Consider the following 12,213-nt stretch of genomic DNA (forward strand, 5'->3'; position numbering starts at 1 on the left):
AGCGCAGGAGGGGAAGACCCTCTATGAGGTGGATTGATTCAGTGACTGGGGTACTTGGGATGGGTGTGTCAGAGGCAATGAGATTGGCACAGGATGGAGCACGGTTTAGGGATGTTGTACATAGGGTCGCTATGAGTCTCAAACTACTCGACGGTACATAACAACAACAACATTTAGTTTTAAGGGAACACTGTTGGCCTTACTAGTAAGGAGTTGGCACTGTCAACTCAAAAGTGCGTGGACTAAGTCATGACAAATAACATTTCCTTTTCTTTGGAAACTCTTTTGACTTAATACTCTATCTGTAGGATCGACATGTATGTGGAAGGCTTGAAGGACTTGAGTGATATGATTATGTACTTTCCACTGTCTCTACCCGAAGAGAAGGAAAAGAATCTCAACTACATCCTAGAGAGAGCCACGACAAGATTCTTTCCTGTTTATGAGAAGGTACAGAGTAGACTACTGCCCTACTTTATGACCCTAGGGAGAGGAAAAGGAATAGAGGAAGAATGTCATTGATGGATGGCAGATCCCAAAACCCTCATCAAAGTTCAAAAGTCTTCTTTTAGCTGCAATTATAAAATATATCTGATCTGCCACCTCTTGCTTTTAATCCCCCCCCTTTTTTTTAAGATTTTATGTCCAATTTCTGCACTACTTGTGGTTCTGGTGCTAATAGAGAAATTTCAGAATTTTTTGTCATAACCTGGAGACTTTTATAAACAGGATTTGAAGTGGAGATAGAGATACTAATTAGAGAGGTTGGGGGTGGGGAATGAATAGTATTTATAAAAACATACAATATAGTAAAAGAGCTTAGGGTGGATTATAAGGAATAACAGAATTTCATGCCTTATTCTAAACGTTAAGAAAATGTCATATTTATTTTTAAACTGTATTTCTTATCTGTCTGAACTTTTAGCAGCTGAAAAATAACGCCAGCAGGGGTAGGGAGTATTGAAGGAAAACTTAAGACTGTACCATACCGCTGTCTTATTTAGCTAAGCTCTTGGCCTCAGGGACATTCATTATAAAGTAGATAAATGTGGAATGAGATGAAGAAGGATGTTTTTCTTTTAAAAAAATTAGCTGATGCATTTTCCAAATCCATTTGTAGTGTTGGCTTACTTCATTCTTTCTGGATTGAACTAAACAAAACACCTAATTGAATGGTTTAATACACGGTATGCATCATGTTCAATAATCTTAATCATCTAATGTATATTATTTAACAAAAGGTACTTGTATGTGATACGTATTATAGATGCCCTAACTTCCTAAGTCATATTTTTGCTTTAGATTGTATTTATGAATTATCAGTTGCTGATAACTAAAATGAATCAAACCATGAACAGTAGACCCCAGGCTTTATCCATATGATTTCCTTCAAAAATACTTAGAAGATAATACATCCACTTGTATTCGTTTGAGAGAGTTTCTTCTGCTAATTGCACTAATATAGACAATGGAATGGCTGAGTTAATCCCCATTATTCCCAATTATTTAAGTGTTTGTTGTACAACAGAAACTTCTCTCATGGCTGAAAAGAGTGACAGTCATCCACAATAATAACAGTGACAACCATAAAAAACAATCATCACCAACAATCAGTAAAATCATTAACTACAATAGTAACGACGATGGCTCAATACAACTTTCATGATAACTTCAGGAAAGAGGCACTGTTGCTATTGCCATTTTCAGAAGAGGCAGCCAAAATTTTAAAAAGCAAACTAAACTTGCACATTGCTATATAATAAATAAAGTTGGAGCCTGCATTCAAATTTTTCAGACTCCTGTTTCCATGCCTAAGAATTAGAAAATCATTCTAGAGTTACTGTATATCTTTGTGACTTCTTACCCCAGTCGTTTAGTTTGTAATTTCATTGATTTTTATTCTAAGTAATCCATAAGTCACAACCTGATTAGAAGGACATTTGCTTATGAAAGTGAAGTTTGAGTTTCTATTAGGGCAATGTTCTCCATGCAAAATGCCTTCAAAGAGTGGCAAACCTCAGGACTCTTCCCTAAGATGCTGTGCGGAGAAAACGTTATCATATACCTGTAAGAGCCACAAATCCAAGCTATGGAGTAGAGATACTCTATAGATGCTCACCAGCTTGGTGCAGGGATCTTTCCTATATTTCAAATACTTTGGAAAGATTTAAGATATTCTAATCTCCCCAATTACCATTAATGAACATATTAATGAACGACCCTACAGAATTGTGATCAAAAGGAAAGAAAGGCAAAACAGAATTTCGATTTCTCATGAAATCCAGATTCCTTGATCCATGGAGGTGGGATGAAGCCCTGAAACACTGCTCTTAGATAACCTTTAAACCTTAAATAATATCCTCTGGAGCCAAACAATAGTGTTTAACTTTACTGAAAAAATATCTGCCTGAGCATTATACTTTTTGATATTTTACTTTAAATTGTTCTTTGAGTAAAACTTTAGAACAAATTGGTTTCCATTCAACAAGTCATATGCATTTTATTAATTAGAATATTCCAATGTAACTTCACTCTTAGCATTATGCTTTTTAAGATCTATAAGAAATCAAAATGACAACCACAACTAGAAAGACTAGACAAGAATCTTGTTGTTGTTATGTGCCGTCAAGTCAGAACCACCTCATGGCTGAACCTTCAGTGGGTTTTCAGAGGCAAAAAATTGCCCTGGAGGAGACTGTGTATCTTTTTCCCAAGAAGTAGCTGGTGGATTTGAACTACCTGCCTTTGAGTTGACAGTGAAACAACTCCTTACCAGTAGGCCACCAAAGCTCCTTTCAGTAGGAAACATAGAGAGTTTAGATTTATGAGGGAGGAACACACTGAAAGGAGGCTGAGACTGGCTGCACAATTCAAACATATAACTATCATTGAAGTGTACATGGAGATATGGGTAGATTGCTGTATGGTTTTCTGTATATATTCTCAAAAACAAAATATAGACAGCTCAAGAGGATGGACAGATAGATGATAGATAGATAGATAGATGATAGAAAGAAAAATAGGCAGACATATTTAGATCTCTTTCAGATGAGCAAACTAGATTCCACAAGTTGGGTTGTTTGGGCTCCCACAGCTAACCAGTGGCAAAGACAAGGCTAGAAACCAGGTCTCTTAATTATTTAATGGGCTTGCTGTTAAATCACACTAATTTAAGATTATATGCTAGTTATGATCCTAAATCCTCTATCTTTTCCTTCTCAACCACTATGTAGGCACTAAGAAACAATGGGCAAGATTTTCTTGTGGGCAACCGAATTAGTTGGGCTGATATACAACTCTTTGAAGTCATCTTAATGACTGAAGAGTGCAAATCCGATGTCCTCTTGGATTTCCCTCTGCTACAGGTAATGCCACCTACATAGCTCACAGCAACTGCAGGGAAGATGAATCAAGCTTTAAGGAGTCTACTAACCTCTCTATGCCAAGACCTGTACAAGACAGTCAAAGTTGCTCTAAAGAGCACATACTTGGGATGGGGAAACAAGGATATGTACAGATAGTATCAATATAACGTGGTCAATTAAAAAATAAAACTATATGGGAAAATAGGTGAGAGTCAGTTGGACCAACAGGGGATCGAGGGCAGACTTCTTGCAGGATGTAAGTCAAATCTCCAAGATTTTGCCTGGAATGTAGTGGAATCTCAATACAAGTTGGGTCCTCCTCCTAGATAAAACAAAGGGAGAACAAAATCGGAATACCTACTGAAAATAGGAGATACTTCATTGAAAGCAGGAGATCAGACTCAATCCAAAAGGTTAATAACTTTCCAGAGGTCACTCTGGTAGGGGACAGGATCGGGACTCAATTATCAGTCTGTCTGATGTCTGGGTTCTGAAACACTTTGCTGTACTGGTTGGCTCTTCTCTGATCGTATAAAAGATGCTTATTTAAAATAGTTGTAGTCAGACTTATGACAATACTACACTTGCAGTTTTCTACTTCATATTGTTTTATTGTTGTTGTGTACTGTCAAGTCAGAACTAGCTTATAGCTGACCCTCCAGTGGGTTTTCAGAGGCAGTTAATCGCACAGGAGGAGTGCCCATCCTTCTCCCGAGGAGCAGCTGGTGGCCTCGAACCACATGCCTTTGGGATTTCAGTGCAGCTTTTTGCCACTAGGCCACCAGAGCTCCCCGTTTTTAGTGTTTTATTTAGTTTATTTTTATACAACGTTGTTGTTGTTGTTGTTGTGTATTGTAGAGTTGGAACCAACCCATGGCTGACCTTCTAGTGGGTTTTCAGAGGCAGTTAATAGCATGGGAGGAGACTGTCCATTCTTCTCCAGCAGAGCTGCTGGTGGCCTCGAACCGTAAGCCTTTGGCATTGCAGCACAGCTTCTTGCCTCTAGGCCACCAGAGGTCCCTATATATAAAGTAGCCACTTATATTATCTTTTTGAAATTTTTATGATTATATAATATTCTATTGATTATGTTAAGAATAATCGTATTTTAAATAGTGAAAAACATCAACAACTTAAATGTCATCATCTAAGGAATGAGGAATGACAGTATTAAAGCTTGGGTAGAGTGTGGTCTGGAAAAATTTTGCCGCTAGCAAAGACTGTTATAAGGAGGCACATAGGAAGCAATGGGAATGAGAAAGATTGGCCACTATCTGACTTTGGTTGAGAAATAAATACTATTTTAAAAAGCATAAATGCTGGGTTTTTTTAAGATATGAAATAATTATTTGAGGTTCTTTTGGTAAAACTGGAAAAGAGTAGGATGTTAAATTATAGGAGGTTTGACTATCTTGGGTGTCATGTAACATTCCATAGACAGAATGTTGTTGTTCTTATGTGCCATTGAGTTGCCTGTGACTCAGTGACCCTGTGTACAATAGCTCTGAACCCTATTCTGAGCCAGTTGCATTGACTCTGACACACCAACCCCCATTATCCCAGTTACTATGCCAATCCATCTCATCCAGGGTCTTCCTCTCCTGCACTGTCCTCCCACCCTTCTGAGCATGATGTCCTTCTCCAAGGACTTGCCGCTCCTGGTCACATGTCCAAAACATGTGAGATGGAGCTTCAACATCCTAGCCTCCAATGAGAAACTTGGTTTCACCCTCTTCAAGACAGCTCTATTTGTTTTCTTGGCAGTCCCAGGTGTGTTCAATACTTTTCACCAGCACAGCAACTCAAAGGCATGGATTCTTTTTCCATTATCCTTAGTCATTGTCCAGCTCTCTGATGTAGAGCAAGTAATTGTGAAGACCATGGCCTGAGGGGCCATTTTTATATCTCAGAATAAAAAAGAAATGAAGTTCTTTAGAAGTAAAGATGGTGAGACTTCACCTCACGTAATTTGGATATGTTATCAGCAAAGGAGAGTCTCTGGAAAATGAGAAAGTCAGTGAAACAGAAGATCTTCAACAAGATGAACTGACATGATGATGGCAACAACTAGCCTAACACATTGAGGAGAGTGTGAGGTTGACATGGGGTCAGCATTCAGTTCATTCTGCTGTACACAGATTTGCTATGTGCTGGTGCCAAGTTAACAACATGTAAAAGCAACATGATGAAATTGGCTCAGGATAGAGCAGGGGCAGAGCTGTTGTATATAGGGCCACTATGAACTGGAGTCGACTTGATGGAACATAACAACAACAACCACCACAAAGGCAACATGGTCCAGTGATAATTTGCAACATGAATTATAAGGTAAGAATTTTTGGTTTTTTGACATTGAGGTGTAATCCATATTGAAGGCTCTAGTCTTTGATCTTCTGAAACAAGTTGTCCTCACTTTCAGCAAGCAAGGTTATATCACCTGCGTAACACAGGTTATTGATGAGTCTTCCTCAGATCTTGATGCCACATTCTTCTTCATAGATTCTAGCTTAAGTCATTTGCTCTTCAGATAGACTGAATAGGTATAGAGAGGAGACAACCCTGAAGCATTCCTTTCTTAATTTTAAACTATGTAGTGTTTAAAATTACACACTGGTCTCAATGTCAGTTCTTACCAGTGAACTGATAGGCAACATCATGAGAGATGGAGAAAAGTTGTCAATAATTTCATCGTTCTTTGAGCCACAATCCATACAGTTGGTATCAGCAGTCAGGAAATCAGGAGACAGACTGCACTGAGAAAGACCTCTCCAAATTACTAAGGAGCAACGATATCTCTTTGAGGACTAAGGTTCATCTGATTCAAGCCATAGTCTTTCCGATCACTTGCTATGCCTCTGAGAGCTGAACAGTGAATAAGGGTGACAGAAGAATTGATACCTTAGGTGTGTTGTTCAAGAAGAACACTAACTATCCCATGGACTGGTAAAAAACCAAGCAAATATATCTTGAGAAACTATAGCCAGAGTGCTCCTTGGAAGCAAAGATCCTGAGGGTTCATCTCACACACTTCTGGCATGTTGCTACCAGAGGCTATTCCTTGGAGAGTGACATCATGCTTGGAAAGGCAGAGGGTCAGCCTAAGAGAGGAAGCACCTCAGCCAGAAGGATTGACATAGTGACTGCTACAATGGGCTCCAGTGTGTCAGGAAGTTTGAGGTTGCTGTGAACTGTACTCAACTTGACAGCACCCAATGACAACAAAAGCAACATAATACACAACATAATTGAGGGCAATTTGGAGCCACAGCTATGCATTTATGACTAGAATGCATTGTGGGGTTTTTTTTAAATGTATGACTCTCACCACTAGGCCAATCGGCAGCATTATGATAGATGGTAAAACTACTGAGATTGTTAACAGCTTTAGTTTGCTTGGCTACACAATCAACACTCTTGGCACTAGCAGCAAGGAAATCAAGAGACGAATTGAACTGGGAAAGTCAGCTATCAGGGACCTCTCCAGAGTACTGAAGAACAACGATGTCAGTCTGGAGACTAAGGTGTGTCTGATCTAGGCCATAGTCTTCACAATTGTGTGTTATGCTTCAGAGAGCTGGACAATGACTGTTGTTGTTGTTATGTGCCGTCGAGTCATTTGCGACTCACAGCGACCCTATGTACAACAGCCCTAAACCCTGCTCTATCCTGCGCCAATCGCACTGCCTCTGACAGACCCATCCCGATTACCCCAGTCACTGAATCAATCCATCTCATAGAGGGTCTTCCCCTCTTGCGCCGTCCCTCCAACCTCCCAAGCATGATGTCCCTCTCCAAGGACCTGTCCCTCCTTGCAACAGGCCCAAAGTATGTCAGACGAAGACCCATAATCCTTGTCTCCAAGGAGTATCCTGGTTTAACCCTCTCCAGGATGAATCTGTTTGTTTTCTTGGCAGTCCACATTACATTCAATACTCTTCTCCAGCACCACAGCTCAAAAGCATCAATTCTCCTTCTGTCCTCCCTAGTCATTGTCCAACTCTCTGATGCCTAACAAGTGATTGCAAAGACCATAGCCTGTATCAGGCGCACTTTAAGTCTCCAGAGAGACTGTTGCTCTTGAATACTTTAGAGAGGTCCCTAACAGCAGACTTTCCCATCGCAATACATTTTTTTGATTTCCTGGCTCCTGGTGCCAAGAGTGTTGACCGTGGAGCCGAGCAAACTGAAGCTGTGAACAATCTCAATCTCTTCACTATCCAACCCGATGCTACCAATTGTTTCAGTGGTGAGAATCTTTGCCTTCTTGACATTGAGCCTCAGTCCATATTGAAGGCTGCAGTCCTTGACCCTCTGCAGCAAGTGCATGAGGTCCTCCTCAGTGTGTGATATTAAAATTGCAAATAGGGCTCATAGTATTGCACTGAGAAAGTGTGTGGTCAGGGACCTCTCCAAATTATTTAGGAGCAATGATGTCTGTTTGAGGTCCAAGATGCACCTGGTTCAGGCCATATTCTTTTCATAACATGCATCTGAGAGCTGGACAATGGATAAGGATGACAGAAGAATTGATATCTTTGCACTTTGGTGTTAAAAGAGTGTTGTACATCCCCTGGACAGCCAAGAGACTAAAAAGATATGTCCTGGAGAGGGTTTAGCCAAAAAACTTCTTGGAGGCAAAGACGAAAAAGCTTTGTCTCACATACTCAGGGCATCTTGCTAGGAAAGGCTATTCCTTGTAGAGGAACACCATGCTTTAAAAGGTGGAGGAACAGCAAAGGAGAGGAAGACCCTCAACCAGGTGGGTTGACACAATGACTGCAGCAACGGGCTCAAGTGTGTCAGAGAGCGGAGGATGGCACAGGATAGAGCAGGGTTCACATCTGTTATTCGTAGGATTGCTATGGACTATCCTTAACTCAATGGTTCCTAACAACAATAGTGTAATAGCTAATAAAGAATTAATGTTACTGTTGCTAGATGTGCTTAAATTTGCTCCCAAATTTAAAGTTGCAAAGTCACTGGAATTTGGAAAAGAATTATAATTATATACTTTTAAAGAATTTTTTGTGTGGACATTAAGAATTGTGTACAGATGTTCACAATATTTCTGTACTGGTTCTCAAACAAACCAGCAAAATACTAATAGTGAAAATGCTTTCAACAGAAGTAAAAAGACTTTCCTTTGCTAATAGTACATCAGGATGGCTAATGTTGTTTGTTCTTGTGTTTCAAAAGCATCTTTATGGATATGAACTTTCCACATGTAAAATTACATCACTGGGATACAATTTTTCAAATGAGATTTTTTTTTTGTTACAGCCTGTGAACATTTTGTGGTTCTGAGGAAATACTGATGAGCTTGCTTTTCACAAAGATAGTATCAATTTACAATTTTACATTTACATTTTAATCCCTGTCTTCACCAGCAGTGTAGAACACAAATTTTAGTGTACAAATGTGCATTTATATAATATTTTGTTTACTTTGCTATGTTCTTCTTTCACAGTTTTGCATTTTAGGATTTTTTTGTTTTTCAGTTGCTGTTAAGTCAACTCCAATCTTGGTGAGCCCAGATGTGTCTAACAGAATACTGCTATTTTTTCTCTCATCATAATGTTACTTTGCATTTTAGGAATTTAAGGTCAGAATGAGTCATATCCCCACAATTAACAAGTTCCTCCAGCCTGGAAGTCAAAGGAAGCCCCCTCTGGATGAAGACTCCATGAAGACTGTGAAGAACATATTCAGATTTGAACATGGCATGTTTCTTAAAAACATGACCACGATAGTAGCCGAGTATTAGGAAATGAACTCTAAAGAATTCAGCAAACATTTCACTTTATATTTGTGTGACATGGCCTGAAAAAAACATTGATGTTACAAAAGCATAAAGAATTAAAGAAAGCCATCAGTGAAGCCAAGAACCCCTCTCTTTCTCATAGAATAAAATATTAACTAATCAGAACTATCCAAGAATTGCTGTTCTACTTATTGCCGAATAAAAGCTTAAGCAAGCAGACAGACACTGAGGACTTTTGAAACAAACACATACATCAATCAACTTATCCTCATGGGCTCAAGAATGTCAGAGTCGATGAGGATGGGGCAAGACATGACAGGGTTTACATCTGTGGCTCATAGGGTCACTACTAGGAGTTGCACTTAACTCTTTGGTACCTAACAACAGTGCAACAACAACCACATTTTGGGAGAGGTCTCAGGCCCGGGATAGATTCAAACTCTTGTTAAACTTTCACCTACCAAATATTTTACAACAGGAAAGAATCAGTGATCAAAGCTGGGAACTTGAAGGTCCAAGAGAGCCTTGCCCAGCAAAATAGAATCACAGGAAACACCATAAATTTAATAGTTGCTTTTGACGTGAGTGGAAGAAGGGATATGAAGAGTGGGAAATGTGTTAAATGAGTATATTAAATTTATTATCTTTTTTTACCAATAGATAGAGTTTGTACGTATTTTCCTTGTCAACTTCACATTTAGTTTCTACTTCACTGTAATAGTCACACTGTTAGTTAAGAGTTAGCTTCAATTCACAGCAGTCCCATACTCAACCTGTTTAACATCACCGAAACATATGAACCTCCACTGACAAAAAGATGATGACTAGACGAGAGACAGGTGGTAAGCTCTGGCTGGGAAAGTGAACGGGTGCCTGGCATGGAAGGTGAGAATTCTACCACTGAAGCACCTATACCACCTATAATAGCGATCATTTGAATATAACTTGTCACCAATCCAAATCTGAAGATTCTCAATCATCTTTGAACAAGCTGCAGAGTAAGAGGTGCACCCTTGTGATAACTGCTCTTCTAAACCAATAGAATTAATGAGATTATTTGTGAAGTACATAAATGGATTTTGTTTGGGTTTCTTATTTAGATAGAAAGGCAGGGTCAAGTAAAAAAAGAAATCATCTCTTTCTCTATGTATACTCTCAGATACCTGAGAAAACTCATTGAGCACTGACTTTGAGATTACAAAAATGTTAACAAATAGGCAAATCTGTAGATTGGAATATATGACTAGTGAATGTCAATTATGTATAAAAATAGAGACAGCAAACAAAAGACCGTGTATCATGATTATTAAACTCCTTTAATGATAACAGAGCTTAGCAATTAGAAAATAAAGTTTCCATTAAAAAACAACAGCAGCAAGGTCAAAGTCAGTCACTCTCATTGCTGTTAACTTGGTTCCAACACACAGTGCCCACCCCCCCATTTCAGTAGGAGGAAACTGCCCCACCTTTCTCTGGTGGATTCAACCCACCAGAGGCACGACCTATGGAGGAGCAGTGCAACCCCCTCCAGACTATGCCACCAGGGCGCCCGAATGCCAAACTAGGGTCCACAGTAGAGGTAATAATATATTAGAATGTTACTTGTGTTTCTAACATTAAATAAGACACTTTACATTTCATGTTGAACCTTATCTTTTAAATATAAAGAGTCTGCTCCCTACTGTGAAACACCCTGGATTCAGTTCTCAGTTCTTCAGGTTCTCAGAGCAGCAGTAAGATGAGTCTCAGAATCATCATGAGGCTGGATTTTAAAAAAAAGGAAAAGGAAAAAGGCAAAAAGGTCATTTTCACACAAAAATGAAAAGAAAGGGTCAGATACTCTCCCAACTTGACTTCAGGCTTCAGGGTTCTTCTCACCATATAGACCTCAAAGTATTCAAAGTATAGACTTTATCCTACTACACTGAGACTCGAGGCAAGTCTGAGTGCTCACTGGATGCGTGAGGGAAATCAGAACACACTGTTCTGAAGATCTGTGATAGAGTTTTAGGAATTTAGTGTTAGAAAAACAACAACAACAAAAACTGATAGAAACAAAACTTTCAAAAGCTAGTAAAGTAAAACAATGTCAAAAAAATAGTCTAGAAGGAAGTGAGAATTTGAATTTAAAATACTAGTGTCTTTCTTCTTCTTTGTAAGTAAACCTGGCTCTGATACCTCCATCATCAAATATCATTTACAAAAGGGTTATTACTGGAAATACACAGCAATAATAGATTATCCTACAATAACCCTAAAATTATTCACTATTCTCCCACTCAAAGACAAACACAACTAGCTTTTAAGGTATTTCCTTTCTACCTTAGTTTTCTGTACATACTTTTTTTTTTAATTGGGATCACATTATTATTATTTGGGATCCTGTTTTTTATCTCTTACATTGTTGTTGTTAAGTGCTATTGAGTTGTAGACAACTCATAGCGGCCCTGTGAACGAAAGACCTGAACACTTGTATAACTTTCATAGTTTCTTCACATTCATAGAGTTTCTGGAAGCAAGCTATTTCGGAAGTGGATGTCACTCCTGATTCCAAGCTTGTTTTAATCAGGGAGCTCCATCAAACACTGTCCACTATGGGTGATGATTATCGCATTTGACACATCAGTGTCACAGTGTTCAGCATCACAGCAACCACAAGTTACGTCTGTACAGAAAACGGGCAGACCAGTGCTATACCATTTAGAGGAATGTTTGACCAAAAACAATTAAAACCAGACCTGAGGGGCGCAGATTAAAATCACCCACCTTTGCCTTGGTAACATAACTTTCTATCCACCAGGACCACAGAGCTCTATGTTAGCCCAATGCCACTAAGTAATTTTTTAATACACGACATATCATCATATCATGCCTGCTCCATTACAAGGTCATATAACATTTATGGCTCATTTCATGTAAAACTGGAGGTTTTTCTAATTTTTAAGTTATCATATTTTATACCAGTGATAAAATTTTAAAGAACATTGGCCTTGTGTCCATTTCATTAAAATTTTTTAGAGGGAAAAATCCCCCAAAATAAAAAATATGTTTCAAAAGAAATAGGTATTTTTGTGGAGAATAGATATT

At 38.8% G+C, this 12,213-nt stretch overlaps 2 protein-coding genes across 2 annotated transcripts in view; one reads left to right on the plus strand and one right to left on the minus strand.

The window, feature by feature from the left end:
• LOC102853598 (glutathione S-transferase-like) overlaps positions 1 to 9,129 on the plus strand; it is an 18,233-nt gene extending 9,104 nt beyond the window's left edge. The window contains exons 4-6 of the mRNA XM_006902821.1: positions 309 to 450; positions 3,234 to 3,365; positions 8,959 to 9,129. Coding sequence (XP_006902883.1) covers positions 309 to 450; positions 3,234 to 3,365; positions 8,959 to 9,129 — 445 coding nt within the window. The remainder of the gene's footprint in view (positions 1 to 308; positions 451 to 3,233; positions 3,366 to 8,958) is intronic.
• Positions 9,130 to 10,848: 1,719 nt separating this feature from the next.
• Positions 10,849 to 12,213, minus strand: part of TMEM14A (transmembrane protein 14A) — a 5,842-nt gene continuing 4,477 nt past the window's right edge. Inside the window, exon 4 of the mRNA XM_006902815.1 lies at positions 10,849 to 10,888. Within this exon, the coding sequence (XP_006902877.1) occupies positions 10,849 to 10,888 (40 nt within the window). The remainder of the gene's footprint in view (positions 10,889 to 12,213) is intronic.

The sequence above is a fragment of the Elephantulus edwardii genome, unplaced genomic scaffold (assembly GCF_000299155.1).
Source record: "Elephantulus edwardii isolate Elephantulus edwardi_28Jun2011 unplaced genomic scaffold, EleEdw1.0 scaffold00455, whole genome shotgun sequence".
Classification (NCBI taxonomy): Eukaryota; Metazoa; Chordata; class Mammalia; order Macroscelidea; family Macroscelididae; genus Elephantulus; species Elephantulus edwardii.